The 22655-nt window shown below is 44.5% G+C and overlaps 1 protein-coding gene across 1 annotated transcript in view; it reads right to left on the reverse strand.

Moving 5' to 3' along the window:
- Positions 1-22655, reverse strand: part of SERPINE2 (serpin family E member 2) — a 61799-nt gene that overhangs the window by 21855 nt on the left and 17289 nt on the right. Inside the window, exons 2-3 of the mRNA XM_044241702.1 lie at positions 3809-4089; positions 786-1013 (exon numbers count right to left, since the gene is read on the reverse strand). Of these exons, the coding sequence (XP_044097637.1) occupies positions 786-1013; positions 3809-4067 (487 nt within the window). The 5' untranslated portion in view covers positions 4068-4089. The remainder of the gene's footprint in view (positions 1-785; positions 1014-3808; positions 4090-22655) is intronic.

Here is a 22655-nt window from a genome sequence, read left to right on the forward strand (position 1 = left end):
GAGCAATGTGTGTAAACACGTAATCACGAAGCGGCGTGGAAAGCGCTGTCATAGAGGGGCACAGACAACGCATAATCACACGCCCATCGTAAGCCAAGAGGAGGCACCTACTTCCCGGAGGGGATGCCAGCAAGAAGGACGGAAAGCAAGGAGGGAGACCAATCCCGAATTTCGCAGGTGGCAAGGGGCAGTCGCAGAGGCGCACATAGGAAGCACTGAGTAGCTGAACCTTCAGAGCGGGCCTGGGCCTGCAGGCAAGGCCTCCAGGGAGGAGATGTAGCGAGGGCGGGGAAGAGTCAGCGCGGCTGAATTCTACTCTGTCGCCAGGGCCCCAGGGAGGATAATCCTGAACAGCACAGGGAGTGGTGGTGGCAAGAAAAGGGAAGGAAGGGCGCCTGGGTGGCTCAGTTAGTTAAGCGACAGCCTTTGGCTCAGGGCATGCTCCTGGAGTCAGAGGACTGAGTCCCACATCGGGCTCCCTGCTCAGCGGGGAGTCTGCTTCTCCCTCTGACCTCTCTCCTCTCATGCTCATGCTCTCTCTCTCAAATAAATAAATAAAATCTTTTTAAAAAATTAAAAAAAAATAAATAAAAATAAAGTTTTAAAAAGGGGAAGGAATATGGACGGAGTCATGAAACCTGCTTGAGTCCAGGCCTTTCACAATGGAATGGCCATGGGACCCATTAGAACCTCAGAGTCATTTCATTAGAATGAAAACCCTCGTGTTTTCATTCACAAAATACAAGATCGTACAAAACCGTTCCCGGGGAACCAGGGCCACTCACCCCTGGTTTCGTTCTTAACCCACATGTTGATGGAATCACAGGCAGAGGCTGGATCCTCAAAGCTCACGTTCTGGACTTCACACTGAAACACGTCTTTGTTCCGGGTGACAAAAGGCACCTCCATCTTGAAGCCGTTCTTCACGAACACTGCATTGGCCACGGTCACAAGGTCCTTATTCTTCTTGGAGCTGATGGCCTTGTTGATCTTCTTTAACACTTTACCGACTCCTAGAGGAGAAATGGAAAGATGCAGCAATATTTTAGCGAGAATTCAGAACTGCTATTTTTTTTTTTTAAATATCTTTCTTAGGATGGCAAATAAGAACAGTATAGACGACATAAGCGTGAGTAAGAAGAGACCAAGTGTTGTGGTTCCTCAGCGGCCTTGTGTGAAGAAGGGGGAGGGGGTAAATGGTAAAATTAAGTAAAATTACTAGTAGTTCCTAAAAATCGGTGGTGCTTTTAGCACCAAAACAGCATATTCAAGGCACGTCAACATCTTCCTCACATAGAACTCATCCTCCTGGGAGACTTTCTTGACGCCAGGTCACTAGGAAGACTGGCAAGGGCTTTCTTACATAGCCATGGTGGAATAAATCCAAGGAATCTTCCTAATTCATTCTTTTGCTTTCTTAACAATCTTTGGTGCTCTTTTCTGCCAAAGATTTAACACTGCGATTTCTTTTTTTTTTTCTATTTTGGAAAAAAAAAAAATGACTAAAATGGGCGTTAGAAAGACCATAAGAAATTACCAGGTGCCGCCATCCAAGAACAGTGTGATTTTTACCTGATCTCAAGCTCAAAAAGCACGGGGATTAATTTTATGGCAATGTAGCTTTATTTTACACAAGCCATTCATACATGCTCCATTTGGTTTTAGAACATGAAGAGGAAAATAAATTGTAAGGATGAAATGTGTTTCTGTAGTGAGCGCGAATTGCAGATTCTTGGGTTCCTCGCTTGGGGTCCTTTCAAAATGACACTGTCCTCAAATAGCCTGCAGGGGTCATGGTGATGGTCTCCTGGAGAGTCGACCTGGCACACGCCATGTCTCTTCTCCAGACCCATTCAATAAGGGCACGGTGAGCTGGCCATGGGGCCCAGGGAGGTGACCCTTTGGCCCTTTGTTTGGCTTCTCATGACCCCACTGTCCTGTGGGGCAGGCCCACTTTATCAGTAAGGGAACAGCAGAGGCCAAGACCCAGCACCTGTCCCTTTTGGCCACACCATCCCATCCTCCACATGCCTTGGTCTCCTGCCAGGAAAAGAGTGGCGTAGTTCTTCCTCCCCTGCCCCAGACAGTTGTGCCTCTGCCCTCAGTAAGAGCATCGCTATCCTGAGTTCTCAGAAGGCCTGAGAAGCCACTTGGGCTCCCCTGAGCTCCCTGCAGCCCCATTCCACAACGCAACGGCCAATAACTCGGGAGAAAGCAGGGGCGGGGGAAGGAAGCCACCCAAAGGCAACACTGCCAAAAATTTTAGAAATATCGCTTTGCATGAGTGTGGCTCAGTGGGAAACAAGAGTCCAGTTGCCGAGCTGGAACTGTACTGGCTGACAGGGTCTGGATGGCGCTGGGAAGGGCTGTAACTCCTAGCAGTGATTCACTGTCAAGCTACAAGTCACCAACAGTTTTCCGAGCGTCCAGGCAAGGGGCAGAACGGTGTGTTCAAGTACGGAGTCCTTCCACGCTTCTGACGGGTGATCCAACTGCAGACTCATGTGAAACTGAAGGCCGGGTAAACAGGGTGCGGTGCTTGGGCATTTGGTTGGCAGCTTGGGAGGTGACACTGAACACAGCCACTGAAGGGCACGGAGTGAGGCACAGAGTTCTTGAACCCCTGCCCGCCCCTCTCATCTTCCTCTTCCAGCCGAAGGCATCAGTGCACTCAAGATTCTTAGAACTTTATGAGGCTAGCAGGAGTGGAGGAACATGGAAAGAGCAAGTCCCTCATTTTCCAGTAAAGCAGCAAAGACTCAAGAGGTGCAGAGGAACTTGCCAGACCCACAGTGCTCAGGGTTCTTCTCCCTCAACGCGGCCCACGCACAAGAGGCCGGTGCAAGGTGGGTGCTGGGGGACGAAACCTGAGCTAGAGCCACGCACGAGGCACCAGTGCTAGGAGATGGAGACTTTGAAGTGTATGCAGATCATTCAAAACAACAATTCAAACCTTCTCCATGGGGCCTGACTTCAAAAAAAGAAAAATTTTTTTTTTAGCTTTTTATTTTGAAATAATGATAGATTCACAGGAAGCTGCAAAACAATATACAGGGTGGCCCCTGTGCCCTTTGTTCAGTTTCCCCAGTGGTAACACTGTGTAGGACTACAGTACAGGACCTGGAGACTGCCGCTGGTACAGTTCACAGTGCTCAAAGACAATGCATGCCTTTTACAGGGATTCGTGTGTGTGTGCATATGCGTGTCTCTCTGCACTTTTCTCACCTACACAGATTCATGTGGTGACCAGCATAGTTAAGATACAGGACGGAGGGGCGCCTGAGTGGCTCAGTCAGTTAAGCATCTGCCTTCAGCTCAGGTCATGATCCTGGAGTTCCAGGATCGAGTCCCACATTGGACTCCCTGGCTCAGGAGGGGTCTGCTTCTCCCTCTCTCTCTCTCTTAAGTAAATAAATAAAGTTAAAAAAAAAAAACAAACAAAAAAACACAAAACAACTTGGGAAAAAAAAAAGATACAGGACAGAGGCTCCCCTGTGCTGCAGTCCATGGCCACATCCACTCACCCAACTCCCCAGCTCCCAGCTTTAAAAAGTGTGTTCACAACCATGATGCGCCACGGAGGTGGGGCAGACGGGAAGCTTTCTTTTTAGAGATGAGTGAAAGGGGGTGTAGCAAGACCAACTGACTGACCCAAAGCCCCAAGGCTATAGGACAGAGCCCAGAATCCGGGCCTCCTGACTTCCAGGACAGCCACGTTGGTTCTGGGTGCCAACATGGCACCAGAGAAAACCCTCTAGAGGCAGAACTCGCCCCAGGCCCCGACGGCCAGAGCCCACAGGGCACGCACCATTCACGCTGTATCTCATCACCGTGGTGAGCTGCTTCTTGGTCCTGCCGTCAGCTCCCAGCTGAAGCATCCCCAGGATGGACGCGATCCCATGGGGGGACACGACCACGTTGTCATGAGGCCGGGATCTGACGATCTGATTGAAAACCTGGATTCCTGTGTTGGAGCCCAGTTCCTCCAGAGACAGGGGGTTGAACTGGGAGCACACAGACGGCAATGTCACTGTGGCCACAAGGAAGAAAGGAAAATGCCAATTCATGGTTCCTTCCGGCAAGGACGACCTGAAAAAGCAGATTAAAAAAAAAAGTATGTGAATTCTTCATGAACACCTATGGGGGGACTACTTTATATTCAATCTAGGTATGATTCACTGTACTCAGTATAACTGAGTGTCTTGTTAATTTATTTAAAATAGAATAGCATAGATTAAATCAATTTTTGCCATATTTTGTTAGGGAGCTGGGTGAGGGAGAGGAAGGGACCCTCCACGTAGTAGGCTCCCAACTACACGCCAGACCCCATTCAAACTTAGAACTACCCTTCATCCAACGGAAGCAGTATTTATGGAGAACTAGGGTGTGCCAGGCCCTTTTCAAAGCACTGGGCATACAACTATAAATAGATGGGCAAGACCCCTGCCTTCCTGGAGTTTACACTGTAGAAGGGAGACAGAAAATCAGCCAGTCAGCAATAAAATAACTTAAGGGAGGGATCAGGGCCACGGCGATAAAACACTGTGCCTGCAAATGAAGGACAAGGCAGGGACGTGAGGGAGAGCAGGTCAGGGAAGACATCCATGGGAACACGTGATGAGTCCTGAATGACAAAGAGGCATCCCCCAATCCCCCCAACCCCCCCCCAGCATGTGGCCACCAAGGAGGGAGTTGGGGGAGGACATGAAGAGGAAGAAGGGCACAGACCCCTAAGGCCCAGATACCCCAGTGTATATGGCCCTTGGATTTTCCTCTAAGGGTCACAAGAAAACCACAGGAAGTTTTTTAAAAAAAAAAAGAGAGTGAATCCCTCAGGTCGCTATGACTATCTTAAAACCTGTTGTCCTCAATTTTTTTTTTTTTTTTACTATAAGCACATTACTTTCTTAATTGAGGGCTTGTTAATTAAAATAAACATAAATGGTATCCTTAAATCTACACTAGGGCAGAACAATTGGTCAATTTGTCAATTGTGAGAATGGTACTTCTCAATTACAGTGATTTGTCTGAAATATGCTTTCTTCCTTGATTACCACTTACTGAGCTTCCTTTGGCTGTGACAAGTAAGAGGTAGGAAATTTACATGTATTTACAGAAAAGCAAATACTTTCATTAAGTAAGAGCTTAAAGGAGGCAGTCAGCAAAACAAAAGCAGAATTCCTGACGGGGCTAATTTGGTTCCTCCCTTGGAGACCCGAACTTTGCGAAGCCCAAGTTCCCAGAGGAGCGCACATGTACAGGTGGGAGACCCGTAGTGTCTTCAAAGAAAACGAAAGAGGGGAGCCTCTTAGGAAATGGGGGACCCAGAGTCCAGGAAAAGTAGGTGTCTGTGCTCCAAAGAAAAGGGTAGCAGGAGCATTAGGTAAAATTGGTTTTCCTTGTCTTCCTTTCTATGCATCTGTCCTGCTTCCCACTCCAGGTCATAGTAGAGGTTCAATAAATACATGTGGGATTAAGCCTGATGGCTTATATATTTTCAGTTTTTGTTAATTATTTTTTAACTGCATCAAAATGATGTTTATTGAGCGTGACAGAGAAAGTGATTGAGTTTAGTCCTCAGTTGCACAGTGAGCTTCAAACATTTTCAGTGCAGAGTCCCCCACTGCGCCCACCCCTCCACCCCAACCCAGGGCCACAAGGCTATCACTAAGACCATCATTCAAGGTGATGTTGCAATGTTCTCATATGTTGTGAAACAACCACATTTAAAAAAAAATTTAGAACATAAAAAGCTTCTCCAGGACTTACTTGTCAAATCATTAATTGTGTTAAGACAGTCTGTCTAAATTCAAAACATGCAAGTGACCTACATACGCTCCTACTTGGGGCTTTCCCCTATGGCCAGCGTGGCCCATTTTGACTTTGGCACCTAGGACTGTCTCTAATACCATGACAATCCCCTGAGTTTCTTTCAGTCTCCTGGACATTGGAGAGCTTCCAAAGGCTGACTGTGAAGGCTTTACTCATTTCATCTAAAAATTAGCCTTCCTTCCCTCTGGAAATAAATTTCCTCTTTAAAACTTACTATGCCACAAAGCCGTAAGTCTAAAACAATGTGCACAATCTTTGTTACAAATGGTCAAGTCCGGTCACTAGTGCCAGCTCTTCATCAATCTGAATTGTTGATTCTCGCATTAGATTCCATTCCGACAGTATCCCCTATGCCTGCTCTCTACTCCCCAAGCCTCCCAAAGCAATCCTCCTGGATTAGCAACTGTTTGAATAAAATATTTGAATGTGCACACTCAGAAAGGACATCAAACTGGTTTTGCCTCTGATTGCTTCAAGCTGATTCACCCACATGCTAAAGGTTTGTGTAGACAGCTATGAAAGAGGTAGAGGGGATGAGCAAGGGAAACATTTAACAGTGCCAACCTCTCAGAGTCAGCAAAGATCGTCTCACAAATAAAGAGCCATTTTATTTAGCAGAATTTTGCTTCGTTAGGACTTTTTTTTGCTAAAAGAACAGTTTCATTATGAAGTAGGGGAAGACTGCCTTGGGTGTTTTTCTTGGATTCTTAAATTTGGGAAGTTTTTTGAGAGAGGTCTATGTGCAGTTTCCTAACAGTGCACCGGGACAGGGTCAGAGCTGTGCAGAACTTGGAATCGGAGCTATTTTTGATTGATGTTCTGGGCATAACTTCTTCTTGGCCTCAGTTTCCTAGGCTAAACGTTCCCTCATTTAGGCCCACCTGGCTTATGTACATGTCTGAGACTAAGCTTTCGCTCCTCTCCAAAGTTCAGTAGCCAGGAGAGCGGGTGCTGATGCATAAATTACTTTGGCTTATGAAATTCTTAACTGATACATATTCATATCCAAATAGACACTCATTTACATGAAGTATCTGCTGGAGTTAATCAGGCTCTAAAATGCTTACTCTCTACGATGAGGAGATTCTCATTATGGGAAGAACATAGTAACCTCCTGTTTATTTTTAGGAGAAATTACACTTGAAACTTTCAAATAAGAGAGAAAGAATAAAGCTGTTGCCCAAATGTAGAGCATTAGTACGGAAGATCATAAATCTGTTTAAATGTTTCCATTTCTTGAATAATCTTTTCATAACAGTAAAACACACACACACACACACACACCCCAAGAGTCTGGTGGAGGCCATCACTGGAGGGAGATCATAAACCTATAAATAAAGCTGTCACCACAGGCATAACCTTTCAAATGTGGGATTCTCCTTTCCCGGGTACTGCCAGTGTCTCCTACTCCAAGCCTTTCCTTTCCAGTGTGGGGGATGTCTGGGCAGGAACTAGGCATGGCTCTGAGCTTCAAGTGAGATTCAGAGTAGTAAATGCCAGAGTTGGTGGTTTTACAAATGCCAGATCCGGAGCATATCCTTAACGTTGAGCACCATCTCCCTTCCCAAGGGCAGACATTAGAGAAACACGCCCTCCACAGATGCCATCCCTTCAACGGTCACGTCCACACAGGCGATGCTCAGATTTGCAGCTCAAATCCTCAAACCCTCCGCTGAATTTCAGGGTATGCGTTCATCTATTTGCTGCCTGCACTCACCCGACTGTTCAGGACATTATCCTGGCCTGAAAAATCCTTCATGGGCAAATTATGGAGGGTCACTGGTCTGTGAAACCTGCCAACTGTCTTCTTAAAGGGTCTAGGCCTGGGTCTCGCCCATGTACTCTTGGTCTTTGGTTCTGTCCCTATCTCGCCACCTGGGGACAGCCTGTGGTCCCCCAACTCTGTCCACAGCCTGTGGGAGGCTTCCTCAGATTGTCCCAGATGGCTCTATTTACCCGCTTCTCTGAATTTCCACAGTATTTCCTAACTGTACCTTCCATCTTGTTTTTCAAGTGTGCTTCTCCCTCCCAACTAGACTGGAAGCTCACAGAAAGTAGGGCCCTGGGACTCTAAAACCCTAGTGGCTACGGGGACTTCTTTAGGGCCTTATCTCTGGTAGTCACTGAATCAGAGGTTGATGCATGGGACTAACCCAGCTGCTCAATGCCCATGTGTTTGGTTTGGAGTAAAAGGCACTCTAAGAATATTTTAAGCAGCTACAATTTGGAAGATGTCACGTGTGATCTAGATTTGGAGTTATTCTCAGGAAAAATGAAAACGAATGGGACCTTGGTAACCCTGGGCTCTCCTTCCTAGGGCAGACACCTAGCACAGCAACCAAACAACCGCTTGGGGCTGTGGTGCGAGTTCCCTCCACTCCCAGGCACCTTGTCCACCGTTGCCACCACTCACATCACCGCTCCCGGCTGTGCAAGCTTGTTACAGATTTTATTTATTTATTTGACAGAGAGAGATCACAAGTAGGCAGAGAGGCAGGCAGAGAGAGTGGGGGGAAGCAGGCTCCCCGCTGAGCAGAGAGCCCGATGCGGGACTCGATCCCAGGACCCTGAGATCATGACCTGAGCCGAAGGCAGGGGCTTAACCCACTGAGCCACCCAGGCGCCCCCTGTGCAAGCTTGTGATCAGACTCCTGCACTGAATTGGTGCTAACTGATCCAACAATGGCAGATTAATCCAGCGGGTCACAAGAGATGTCGCTTATGTTCAACCTAATTATCTTTTTTACAAAATAAAACCTATTTTACATATAAGACATGAGCGAAAGATAGATAAAGTGATACTGGTCAGCTGATAAAGAGTAGGCTGTCAGCTCTATGTAGTGTAACAAGTAAGATGTATGTGAACACCTTTGGGGGGGAAACACTGGAGGACTCCTCTGACGATTCACATCTGTTTTAGGAGGACCCAGGGCTGTCTACTAAATTGGCTTCTCATTCTCTAAAATGTTTCAAGTGGTATACTTTATAAAATCTATGTATCAAAATCTTTATGTCATAAAAGATTTTACATATATGAAAAAAAACACAAATCCCCAGTACCCACCATCCTTTATAAAATAATGATCAACTTGGGGCACCTGGGTGGCTCAGTGGGTTAAAACCTCTGCCTTTGGCCCGGGTCATGATCCCAGGGTCAAGGAATCGAGCCCTGCATGGAGCTCTCTGCTCAGCAGGAAGCCTGCTTCCCTTCCTCTCTCTGCCTGATTGTAATCTCTGTCTGTCAAATAAATAAAATCTTAAAAAAAATTAATGATCAACTCATGGCTTATTTTATTTCTTCTAAAATTAACAATTGTCTTGAAGCAAATTCTAGACATCATATTATTCAAAATAGCTTCAACACCTAAGGAATGAATACACACACACACACACACAGTATCATTATCCCCCTCAAAAAATAGTAACTCTTTACTACGTTAATATCTAGCCAGTGTTTAAATTTTTTTTTAATAGTTTATTTGAATCAGGATTAAAGTAAGGTCCACACATTGCAACTGGTTGATAGGTCTCTTGCCCTTTAAAAAATCTTACCTCAGTTACTTTATCTTCAGCTTTTTCCTCTGAACTTTATTTATTTATTTATTTTTTAATTTGAGAGACAGAGACAGAGAGAGATAGAGCTTCCGCACTGGCAGAAGGGAGGGTGGGAGGAAGAGGAAGAAGAAGAAGCAGACTCCCTGCTGAGCAGACCGCAGGATGCAGGGTTCAATCCCAGGATTCCCAGGATTGTGACCTCAGCCGAAAGCAGAAGCTTAACCGACTGCGCCACCCAGGTGCCGTCCTCTGAACTCCATCGTTGAAGAAACCAGGTTATTTCTCTTGTAGAGTTTCCCCCAGTCTAGATTTTGCTAACTGCATTCATGTGATGCTTGCTGGTTAACAAGTTGCTCTGCCTTCCGTACTTCCTGTAAGTTCACAGTTAGACCCAGAGCGGAGATCTGCAAACTCCTGGCCAGACCCTGTTCACACTTTTTGTTTTGGCCATGATTGCACTGAGCTCTTACAGCAAGTTGAAAAGAGTTGCCCACTTGCAACAGAGACCATCCAGCCACGAAAGCCAGAAACATCCACTACCTGGCCCTTTACAGAAGGTTTGCCTCCTCTGCTGTAGAGGCTGATCGGATTCAAGTATCGTTTTTTGCAAAAATGTTTCACAGAGGTGTTGTAGCGGGTGCTGGAAGCAGGAGAAGGTGGCCATATGTCTCTTTTTTGTGATGTTATAAGCTGCTCATGATCACTGCCTAAGTGCACTTATTAGGGTTGCCAAATGATGCTACTGTGGTTCTAACTTTATTAGTTGGAATACTTCTATAAAAAGACGTTTTCCATAACCAACCCATTCCCTTATCCTGAGGTTCAGCTTGTATAGCAAGGGCAGGATGAATGTGTGATTCATTTCTTAGACTCTTCTTAAAATGAGGATTTGGTTACCCTGTATCTCAGAGTTGATCAGAGGGTTTTTTTCGTTTCTTTGCTTAGTATAATTATGAACCTATGTTTTTCTACATATCATAAAGTGTCTTGATCCACTGAAATTTTATTATTTTTTCTGATGCTCACAATGAGCCTCTTCAGATGGAGCTCATATATAACCTCACAGTCTCAAGGGCTTCCCTGTTTTCTCCTTGGACAAGATGTTCCGGGTTCGTTCCGCACCCTTCCTGCCCTAGAGAGAATCAGCCTCTCCTGAAGGAGCTCTGGTTCCCCTCAGTGGGAGACAGAATTTTAGAGACAATCTGAGTATCCTCAAGAAATAAACTCCAAATTAACTGTGGGAATCCCAGGCAATGTGGAAAATCCAAAATCCACTGACAGCACTCTCTGGACCACAGCCAGATGTTAAAGTTCAAATTATGAAAGAGAGACTGCTTACTGGCCAAAGACGAGAAAAAGATGGGGAACAGAGCTGGACATTCACAGCTGGGCTGGGATAATAAAAATGGATCATCCTCATGTGAAGACAGTTTGTCTTCCGGATCAAACAAGCCATCCTGATGGCTTGTGGGAACCAAACAATGAGAGTACCTTGTCATCCAGCATGACAAGGAGAGTCCCCCAGTTTATCTAGGTGGGAAGGAGTGACAACCATCCCCTCTCTTCAATGAAGGCTGACCGCTACTCTTGGACTGGGAAAGTGCAGAGATATCCCTCTGGTCTCTGTGTTTGTAGGCTCCTGATTCTTAGAACCAAGGCCCCATATTGTTCTGCCTTGGGGCCATTTCTTCTTCTTCTTCTTCTTCTTTTTTTTTTTTTTAAGATTTTATTTGTTTATTTTACAGAGAGAGAGAGAGATCACAAGCAGGCAGAGAGGCCGGCAGAGACAGAGAGAGGGGGAAGCAGGCTCCCCACTGAGCAGAGAGCCCGATGCAGGGCTCCATCCCAGGACTCTGGGATCATGACCTGAGCTGAGGGCAGAGGCTTTAACTCACAGAGCCACCCTGGCGCCCCTGGACCATTTCTTCTACGCGGGCTACAGCAGGCAGAGGAAAACTGCACATCGGGTTATATGGAATTGTGACATCTCCTGCCAGTTCTTCCCAGAGAAACAAATGTGAAGGAAAAGTGCCAGGTTGCCAAAGACAGCTGTCCAAGTGGCCTTAAGTCTGTGCCACTCAGCCGTCAGGCCCAAATACTGCCTGCCCTTCAGTACTTTGCCAACAGGCACAGGTCTAAGTCTGAAGGGTGTTTGGCAAGAGGCCTTCTAGGGACTTGAGGAGGTGATCCGTGGTGATTAAGGCTGGATCTGCAAAGTAATAGAGGCTGTTATGTGTGAATAATTGACATTAAGCCTCAAATATGGTCCTATGAATGCAAGAGGATGACTCTGGTCTCTCATACTTCTGCTGATGTTACTGAAAAGGATTCCACATCAAAATCTGTCCTCATTTTACTAATATCTACCACATTCTCTTACGACAGATGATCAAGCGTCACTGAAGTGCATGGTGATGCCCTTGGAAGTGTGTGGAGTGTTAGCAGAATGAATCAGCATCTTTACAACTTAGGAAACAGGAAATGCCCACTGATTACCGCGACAGCAGCCTGGTGGTTCTAAAATGTTCTTTCAGGTTACTGAGAGATGTTCACAGACCTCTGAGGAATTTTTTCTTAAATTTTTATCACACTTCAAACTGCTTGATTGATCTGTGACACTAATGAATTTAGCCAAAAGGAACCTAAAAATAGTGAGGAATGAAATTTCCAGCCAGTGAAATATACGGCAACAATGTTTAAATGGTTCCTTGGAAGAGACATTTTGTTAAGTACTCGCTGACATCTAAAAGTGCCTTTACTCTACAGATCATTTATCTGAAATCTCTTTTGGGGTAAAGGGAAAGGCTAGGAGGAAGAATGCAATTGGGGCTTTGTTAGTTGTCTATCTTTTAGAATACAAGATTGTGGGACATTTATTCTATTTTCCTGTAAGTGTAAGGAGAAATTCATCCAAAGTTCAAATTCCAATTTTACCATCCACTAACCAAGAAATCCAGGGCAAGTCACAGTCTTTTTACCAACCTCAGCTTTCTTCTCCACACTACATTAGAAACCAAATTCCAGTACTGGCCACGGGAATTCTGTAAGCACGAACAGAAACACAAGACAGTAACTAACATAATGGTACCCATCTCAGAGTAGTACCCAGTGAATGTTCGTTCCCTTCCCCTTGTCTTCCTCAATGCTCAAGACCTGAAATAAACTGATTTTTATTTCAATAGCAATTTAAAAAGTGTCAACGATCAAGCTAAGAAAATGCGTCAAACACAAAACTTCACTCTGATATAGTCCTGTCTGTATCTTTATAACATATTTTAAGGCAGAGTAAGATAATGCTAGCGTATTTCCTTGTCTCTATAAGCGAATGGGGGCATTCCGTTATGATGGGAGGAGAGGCAGGTATGTTCCAAAAAACGTTTACTTGTTCTGAGATATGTTTTTCTGTCTGTTGTCTCAGGTCACTAAGTCTAATTTATTTATGGTATCAAGTTCTATACACTTTTTTTTTTCTATACACTTTTTTATTAGCACATTAAGATGTAATAGTTCAAATGGGTGATTTCCTGATTGACAGCCAAGAGACGATCTAAGATGTTACAGTGATGTTGACCAGTGGTTCTCAATCTTTAAAACAAGGTAGCACCTTCTTTAGACATAAACAAGTACTACAGATATTTCCCAACTAATTATGTTTTTAAAAAGTACTTGTGAAACTACAGGATAAAAACTACTATGAATTCACAAACAGTTCAATAAAATACAGAATCTTTTTATCTATAACAGCACCTAGAAACATTTCCAAAAATCATATTTTGAGGTATTATTTATTCAATTTCTACTCAAAGCTGGACTACCAACTTTTCTGACTTTTCTGACTTTTCTGACCCCTTAGAATAGCTCCAATGTTGTCTACAGGTCCTCAATTCATACGTCAGAAATCAATGCTCTCCAGGTTGTTGCTGGTAAAAAAAAAAATGATCAGTAGGTGTTGGGAGTGTAAATCAATAAAACAAAACAAAGCAAAACAGCTTTTTGAAAGGCAATTTGGGGTATGCATAACCTTAAAAATGTATATACCTATCAGAACAGTAATACTCTTTCTTTTAATCAATCTGAAGGTAATAATCAAATAGGTTTGGGCCTAAAAATGTCTACTGTAGAGTTCATTCATTCATTCTCTTTTTTTTTTTTTAAAGATTTTATTTATTTATTTGAGAGAAATTACAAGTAGGCAGAGAGGCAGGCAGAGGGTGTGGGGGCGGGGGTGGGGGAAGCAGGCTCCCTGCTGAGCAGATGCGGGGCTCAAAGCAGGACCCTGAGATTATGACCTGAGCCAAAGGCGGAGGCTTAACCCACTGAGCCACCCAGGCCCCCTGCGGAGTTATTTCTAAGAGCAGAATCACTGCAACAGTCTTTGCAGTAAATAACTGGAGTAACAATGATCACTGCATCTCAGTTTTCAATGAAGGGGACCCTGTGGCTGACCTTTTACCAGCTTTGTGTGCTTTGTTGCCATATTTGCACCTGTTGCAGCAACAGATTGCTTCTGGGAGTTGGAGCCCATTTTCTTGGCGGGCCTTAAGTGGCTGGGAGTTCAATACAGCATTCCTTTGCTACCTCCCCCACCCCCACCCCCCCACTCTCCAGGTGGCAGAGACCACCTGAAGGAGGACTGTGGGATTGTGCACGTGGGCTTGTGCTACTATCTCTCCCCAGCCAGCTGTTTCTTCTGCAATTCCCACTTCCACCACCCAACAGGATATCAACCAGCTGCTGAGAAACTATATTGGAAAAAAATCTGAAGATACGGTAATAGATTCTGGATATATCCTAATGGGAAAAGGAAAACGACGATGTTATCAACTATGTAAAAATAATACACACCACAGGGAGGAAAAAAAAAGACTAGAAAGATAGATATCCAGATATTATCTACGTAATTATTCTGGTGGCGGGAAGAGGAGTTTATTATTCTTTTTTATTTTATTTTTTAAAAAATAAGATTTATTTATTTATTTATTTGACAGACAGAGATCATAAGTAGGCAGAGAGGCAGGCAGAGAGAGGGAAGCAGGCTCCCTGCTGAGCGGAGAGTCTGATGTGGGGCTGGATCCCAGGACCCTGAGACCATCACCTGAGCCAAAGGCAGAGGCTTAATTCACTGAGCCACCCAGGCGCCCTGGAGTTTATCATTCTTTATACTGTTCTGTATTTTTCAAAATTTCTACAGTGAACACATCACTTTAGAACAAGCATCCCTTTTTCTGTTTATAAAACCACAGGAGTGGGAACTTAGATCAGCTGAAATGTACAGCAGAGAAGACTACGGAGCATGAAAACAGTGGTTAAGTCGCAGGTTCATAGAAAACTGAATTAAAATGGTAGTTAATGGAAAGGGAGAAAGTTGAGAAATACAGTGGGATCCCTTTATATACACTTAGATGCATGTCATACCCCATTCCAGCCCACAGATCACTTCACAGCCAGTTTTTTTAAGTAAGTGATGGCTCTATTTTGATGAACATGATTTGACACATTTACATAGCTAAATCTACCAATTAGGTACTTAAAGGCAGGGATTAACAGTTTATTAATTTTTTTTTATTCCCTGCATTTACCATAATACCTGGCATAGAGCAGGAACTCAATATTTATGAAACACATTGTAGTTCAATGGAAATTACCTGTTCCAGCCAATATTTCAAGTAGCAGCAGCAACTGTTTGTGCTAATTAAAGAAAAAAAAAATCCAGGTTGCTTAAAACGTGTAGAGTACGGGAGAGGGGGTCCAAGAGGTTCAGGCAGTTAAGCATCCAACTCTTGGTTTCAGCTCAGGTCATAATCTCAGGGTGGTGAGATCAAGCCCCACATGGGGCTCCGCATTAGACATGGAGCCTTCTTAAGATTCTCTTTCTTCCTCTTACTCTGCAACCTGGCTCCGCACTTCCTCCCTTCCTCTCTCAAAAAAACAAAACAACAAAACAACTTGTGGAGTACATTTTTAAATACTCAAGAATAATGGCCATCATTCAGTGAATGTCTCCTATACACCAGACACCCTACCTAGAATTTTACATATTCAACATCTAGCTGAATCCTCAACTTTAGTAGACATTAGTATTTATACTTTACAGAGGACAAAAACGGTAGCCCAGAAAAATTAAATAGCCTGCCCAGATCGTGGGTGGTGAAGACACATCTGAAAATGGACACGCTCAGCCAATGTGTCACGCCGCGTCCTGTGATGGAGTTTAAAGGGTCAACCAAGGGGAAAAAAAAAAAAAAAAAAAGGAGAAAAACTGTCTTCTTTCTACCTCTCTGTCCTGCACTTAAATCATCAAATACTAGGAGTAAACAAGTGACCACAGCTTTACGAGGCACAAGAATTGAACAGAATGTTTGTTACTCTAATGCAGTGGTTTCTCTACTGGGAGGGTAGTGACACTACCCCCAAGGGGACATTTGGCAATGTCTGGAGACATTTTGGGTGGTCATAACTGGGAGGGGTGCTACTGGTATCCTGTGGTTGAGGTCAGGGATGTTGCTAAACATCTACCATGTGCAAGACAACACCCCACACAAGGAATCATCTGTGTGTGTTAGTGCCAAGGGGGAGAACCTGGCTAGCGCACAAGAAAGCACACTCCCCCCCCCACCCAACACTGTCATGCCGTGACACACAGACTTTCCTTCATTTGGAATCAAGGCTTCTGTCTGAAGTTAAAGATGGTTTCCTGTCACAGCAACAACTGCACGGACACCAACTGTCATGGTGGCTTTCCCGAGGATTCTCCATCCGAGCCTTTTCCATGTGGGAGAGGAGGGAATCCAGTGGCTCCCCTTCTGCGAATCCCAGTGGGGAAGGTTTGTGTTACTAGTATCTAAAGCTCTGGGTGGTTGGTCCATCCCATCGAAGCACCTTCACCTACAGCCTGTTGTACAGAAGTTCCGCGGCAGGAGATGTGGGGACGCCCATGACACACCAAGCTTTGAGCCATAAGCATCGGGGAAGGCATTTCCACCAGGCACTGGCTCCTCCACAGGAGAAAGCATGAGTCCCCAAGCTTCCCAATGCCGTGCAGCCTCTCAGAGCCCCTGACAGCCTCCCCATGAAGCAGAAGCAGGGAGCCGGGGTGACATAATCAGGCTTTACCCTCCTCAATGGCTGCCTGCTTTCCCTCCAGCCACCCCCACTGCAGGCTTTTTGCTAAGCCACGGCCAGCTCTATCATTCAGGCTCAGGGAGCAGAACTACCAGGTACAGAGAGAAAAACCTAAATCACTCACACATACCCTAAATTATTCTTAAGGCCACTGTACTTACTCCCTGGGAACTTTCTACACTAATTATATCTGGTTATGTGCTTTGCTAAGCAAAATGGAGCCCAAACACCTTTTTTCCTCCCTTGCCTCATGAAGAGGGAGCAGGGCTCAGCTAGAGGAAAAGCGGACCCAGCAGGTGAATGCTGAATTGGGTCTCCGAGAGTGCTCTGCGCCACATTACCCACAAATGCCACCTGTAAGAGCTCCTGTCCTGTCTGCAAGGACACCCTCTTTTTCTCAGAAGGAGGTCTGGAGTGAGTGGCTGTGAGGGCCCCTGCATCGGCAGTGTTACGAGAGGATGTGGGCTTTAATCAGGCAGGAACTGCAAGACGCATGCATCCTCATCTCAGCCAGTGGGCAGAAGGACAAGGAAGCCCATATTCCTCTGTGTAGAGAGGACTCTAGCTTTCTACGGCTCATATTCACAACTTGGTTCTTTTACAGTCAGGGTGGGATTTCCAAGGCTGCCAGATAAAGAACGGTTTGACAGTAGCTACAATTTGTCCACTTACTTCTCACAAACATTAGTGGATACCAGTATGACAGGCACGGTGCCAAGGTGAGAACATGAACAAGACAGACTCAGCACCTACTCTCCCAGAACTGAGGGCTTGGAGCCAAGGTTCTCAGCCTGGGCAGGTGTGTCCCTCAGGGAACATCTGCAGACACTTTTGGTTGTTACAACTAGGGAAAGGTGATACTGACTTCTAGAAGACAGAGGCCAAAGATCTTGATTGACATCCTCCAAGGCTCAGGAGAGCCCTGCGCAATAAGGAGTTGTCTGCTCCGAATGTCAACAGGGCTGAGGGGGAGCTCTGAGGAAGGGCCACATAGTGGGGACATCAGAGTGTGAGCTGGACATGATGGGACAAAGGGGGACACAAAGGAGGGCAAGAAGGAATATTCCAGACAGAAGATCTCAAGTGCAAAAAAGTCTTGTGCTAGGAGGTATCATAAATTGTTCTGAAAACTGAGACTCTGGAAATACCATTCTTTGCACACTATCATCCTCCTATAGTGATTCTAAGACGAGGTCTACTCTGGGGCCATAAATGTGACAACCTGCTCATGACACACCAGAGACCAAATTAGACAGGAGCTGGAAGAAACATACATGCTCCAATGTCCATCCTGTCCCACTGCCTTCTTTCTCAACAATTAGACCACTGCATTAGGAGAGGCGGGAATCAACATTCTATTTGGACTTGATACTAAAAGAATTTACTCAAAAAAGGAAAAACTGATAAACCAACCTCATCAAAATTAAAAATATTTGCTCTAAGACTCTATGAGGTTGATGAAAAGACAAGCTACATACGGGGAGAAAGTATTTGGAAACTGCATATCTGACCAAGGACTAGTATCTACAATACATAAAGAACTCTATCAATGCAACATTAAAAGGAAAATCAAACAGTCCAATCAGAAAGTGGACAGAGAGATGGATAAATGTTTCACTGAAGAGAATATAGTGATGGCCAATAAGTTCATGAAAAGGTGTTCAACATCATTTGCCATTAGGAACATGCAAATTAAAACTACAATGGGCCATCACTACACACCTATCAAAACAGCCAAAATAAAAGTCAGTGATAATGCCAAATGCTGGAGAAGAAGCAAAGAAACTGGGGAACTCACACACTGCTGGCGGGTATGTAAAATGGTACAGCAAACTCTGGAAAACAGTTTGGCAGTTTCTTACAAAACTAAACATGCATTTAATCATACAATCCAGCAATCTCGCACATTTATGAAACCTCATGTTCACACAAAATCCTGTACACGAATGTACATGGCAGCTTTATTTGTAATAGTTGCAAACTGGAAACAGCCAACGTGGTCTTTACTGGGTGGATGCTTAAGGAAACTGTGGCCCATCCACATTAGGAGACACCACTCAGCTTGAAAGGAATGATCTCCTGGTACACTCAGCAATTTGGATGGCTCTCAAGGGAATTATGGTGAGTGAAAAAAAGTCAATTCCCAAAAGGTTACATACCACATGATTCCATTTATAAAATATTCTTAAAATGACAAAATTATAAAGATGGAGAACATATTAGTGGTTACCAGGAGCTAGGGAGGCTGGGAGAGTGTGGGGGGTGTGACATGCAGGGTCCTTATGATGGAGCTCTTTGCTATCTTCCCTGTGATGGTGATACACGTAATAAGACTGCAGACAAGTAAGTGTGCAGACAAGTAAGTGTGCACACACACAAATGGGTGCCTGCAGAAACCTGAGTAAGATGAATGGCTTATACCAATGTTGATTTCCTAGCTGCAGTATTTACTATTGTGTATAGTTATGCAACATATTAGCACTAGGGGAACTAGGAAAAGGGTACAAGGGATCTCGCTGTATCATTTTTTATGACTGCATATGAATCTACATCTATCTCAAAATAAAAAGTAAAAAAAAAATAAAGAACAAAAAACCTTACCTAAAAATGTTTGTCAGCAAACAAATGCACTTGAAGACATCTTTTTTTAAATTTACTTTAATTCTTTTCCCACCATGGCAAACATGCTAAGAAAAACTCAATATTCTAAAAAAAAAAAAAGTTTTTGCATGATTATGCCTTTTCACAGTTCTTTGATTAATCTTCTTGGCCTCTGCAGGCTCCTGAGACAAACCACCCAAGCTCAAATCCCAGCTCCGTTACCAATTAACTACATGCCTTTTGACAAGTACTTCATATTACCGTGCTTCAGTTTCTTCATCTGTGAAATAGGTATGTATAACAGCAGTCTTGCCTTATGAGCTGTTGTGGAGAATAAAAAAGGGCGCACATCTCAGGTTCTTTAGACAGTTCTTGAAGATCCTAAGAGCTCAACCAAAGCCAGCTTTGCCATTACTGCCACTTACTACCATCATTGTGGTAGCTCAAGAGTCCTTGGGTCCCTCCTCAGCCTCTTAAGGTCCTCATGCCAACCTATCTTCATAGTTCTCTCATTGGAAATATCTCCAATTTCCAATTTTTAAAAATCTAAACAAAATTTAAAAGCCGACATTTCTATTTGCTTGCGGTCTTTTTTCAGTGGTGGGCTGCTTCCTTCATTTCTTTGCTGGAGGAGGAATTCAAAGGTCTAATATGTGACTTTATCATAGCTTGATAGCTGGTCACAAGTCCTCAGGGAAGGTAGCCTTGTGTTCTGGGGGCAGCAGCTAGGGTCCATGCAGCTTCCAAAAATGGCCCTGGTGATGGGGTCAGGAAATGACTGATGGCCACTGCGTGGGTGTCTCTGACTGGGACTCAGGCTCTGGGGACTTTCCTTGTGCTCTTTCCAAGACTGCGAGGCTCAAGAATAAGATAAAATGTTTTCCTTCTGGCTAAAACTGACATAGGGTGGGATTAGATTAAAACAATTTAAAAAATTTTTAGTGTGGTGAAGCCAGATGAGACCTGCATTAGTGGGTGAAAGTCTCAGTGGTACGAGTCTGATGGTAAGCTGACTCTCATCTCTGTTCCACTTGCTTAGATAGAAAAACATCTAATATAGAAAATGCTTGATAATTTCCCCCAAAGAAGCCATTTAGAAAGAATTCTGAGCTACAGTGGAAAGCCCATTATGATGGTAAGCAGAGAACAGAGGTACTACAGGAGAAATACCTTACATTTAGTAAGCAGGGCTGACTCGTAGTAAGTAAAAAGACACATAGAAGTCCCCTCACCCATTTTCATAGAAATTCTAAGATGGGAGGAAAGAGTACACACTCATTCCTAAACCTGCTGTACTTCCAGGTTCTAGAACCCAGTTGGTGCAGGACCCCATCCATCCAAGAATCTAAGCTGAAAGTGTGTGAGTTACGCTTCCTCCTTCTCTTCCCCGTTTGACCCATCATCAACAAACCCTACCACTCTATCTCTGACACAGTTCTGAATGGTCTACTCTCTCCACCTCCTTTGCCTCCAGAGTCAAGCCACCAGCATTCCTGGAATAGAACACGAGTCTCTTATACTCAACTCATTGTACGACCCCAGTGACCTTGCTGACCAGGAACCTGGCCACGACCCTCAGCACCAAGACCAGTGTTAAACCCTCTAATGGCAGCCCTAACTCTTACAACGAAATAAAATTCCCTCCCACAGCTTAGGAGTTGACCTGCCTTGTCCGGATTTGGCTTTCTTCTAGAGACACACTTTCCTCTTAGCTGTTCACGTGATCTGCCAGGCTCCTTCCAGCCTCAGGCCTCCATGCTCATGCTCCCCCTGACTGGAACACTTGTCACCTCCCCTTCTCTTTGTGTCTGTGAGTGAGGGGAGCCCATGTCTGTCCTGTTCACTACTCTTCCCCAGCATCCAACATAGCACAAGGGAACACTGAGGTGCTCAATGTGTCAAGGCATTGATGAAAGAGCCAAGTTTTTAACCATGACCTTAACTCCCTTTATGTGCTAATGTTAATTACAGAAACCACCATGTTAGGAGCAGGTTGTATTCTAAAGTATTGGGGGAAGTCATTTTTTTTTTTTTTTAAAGGAATTCTAGAGCAAGGCTTCACAACTTGGGCACTACTGACACTTTGAACAGGATAATTCCTTGTTGGGAGGGACTGTCCTGTGTATTGTAGGTGTTCAGCAGCATCCCTGGCCTCTCCCCACTATATGCTAGTAACAGCCACCATCCAAGTGCAACAACTAAATGTTCGGAGACCCTGACCCATGTCCCTGAGGTGAAAGGGAGGCTCACCCTGGCTGAGAACCACCGATCCAGAGAAAAACTAAAAATTGGTGGTTAGGACTTTAATGCTGACCACAAAATACCTAACTAGCCCATACTTCAAATCACACTGAGCAATAATGCATTCTAACAATCAGCTAACCACCCTTTACAATGTCATTTCAGCGAGAACCTGCATTCCAAATCCCCAGTAACGTTTATAAACAACCACAGGGAGATTGGCTGGTCCATCCTGAGCGTCAACTTAGCTTTCTGCATCAGCACTATAGGTGATGTCTGATACAAGATGGCTGGCAAAGCATGGTGGGGAAGGAATGGGAGATAAGAGAAGAGTTGGGGGAAGGCTGGGGTTCCCCCTATCTGACCTGATCTTCTGTCTGTGTCTGGTATATGCAAACAGAAGAGAGAAACAAGGTAATGCCTTCATGTTGGGGTCTTTCGTGAAAGCACAACCCACAGAACCCTCCAATAGTCAAGCACCCTTGGTCTTTTCGTGGTGTGGCAGCCCAGGAATGAAATGTGAAGGACTGAATCTCAATATTTCCTGTCCACCGCCCACCCCTCTGACTAACATAATGCTTGAGCTTGGAGTACCACTTCAGGAATGCAAAATGACATCCTAGTTTTTACCTGCCACACTGCAACAATATTTTCAATTATTGGTTAAACTGCAAATGCCCCATGAGTCATTTAAATAAATCTCACATGTATGAAATAGTCAATTGTGTTCTCAGAGCAATTCCCAGCTGTAAAAATAGAGCCACACGGAACATATTTTTTCTGCAGCTAATTGAAAATACTGCACATATAATGCATGATTTAAAGCACCCAGGAGGAATTTCAATTTGCATTCCCTATTTTAAAATGTACAATCAAGAGCTGTCTTAAAGTGCCCTACACATTTAAGTCAATATTGCTTGCCTGAAGCCCCAACCACTTCTACATTTTCACACTACTAATTGATGACTGAGGATTTTAATGCTCCCAGCGACTTTAAAAACAATAGTTTTAATAGGGCTGCATTTCCCCGAGAAAACAAACACTCTTAGACTTGACTGGTTCAAATCTCTGAAGCCCAGACAAAACTCCCCACACAGCAGTGAGATGCCTGCCAGGAGCAAGGGACTGTGTAGAACATCCTTCACTCAGGAATCCAAACTGCGATCTCTTCAGTGCCCACAGCACTGCCCTGGAGTGAGAAAGGATGCTTCAATATTCTTGATGGTTGATCAAATGGTGGCTAGCAGAGTATGTGGCCTTAATGAGAGGGGCTGTCAGAGGAACAGGTGCCAAAGATGGAGTGC

This window comes from Neovison vison, chromosome 3, assembly GCF_020171115.1.
Source record: "Neovison vison isolate M4711 chromosome 3, ASM_NN_V1, whole genome shotgun sequence".
In the NCBI taxonomy this organism is placed as follows: Eukaryota; Metazoa; Chordata; class Mammalia; order Carnivora; family Mustelidae; genus Neogale; species Neogale vison.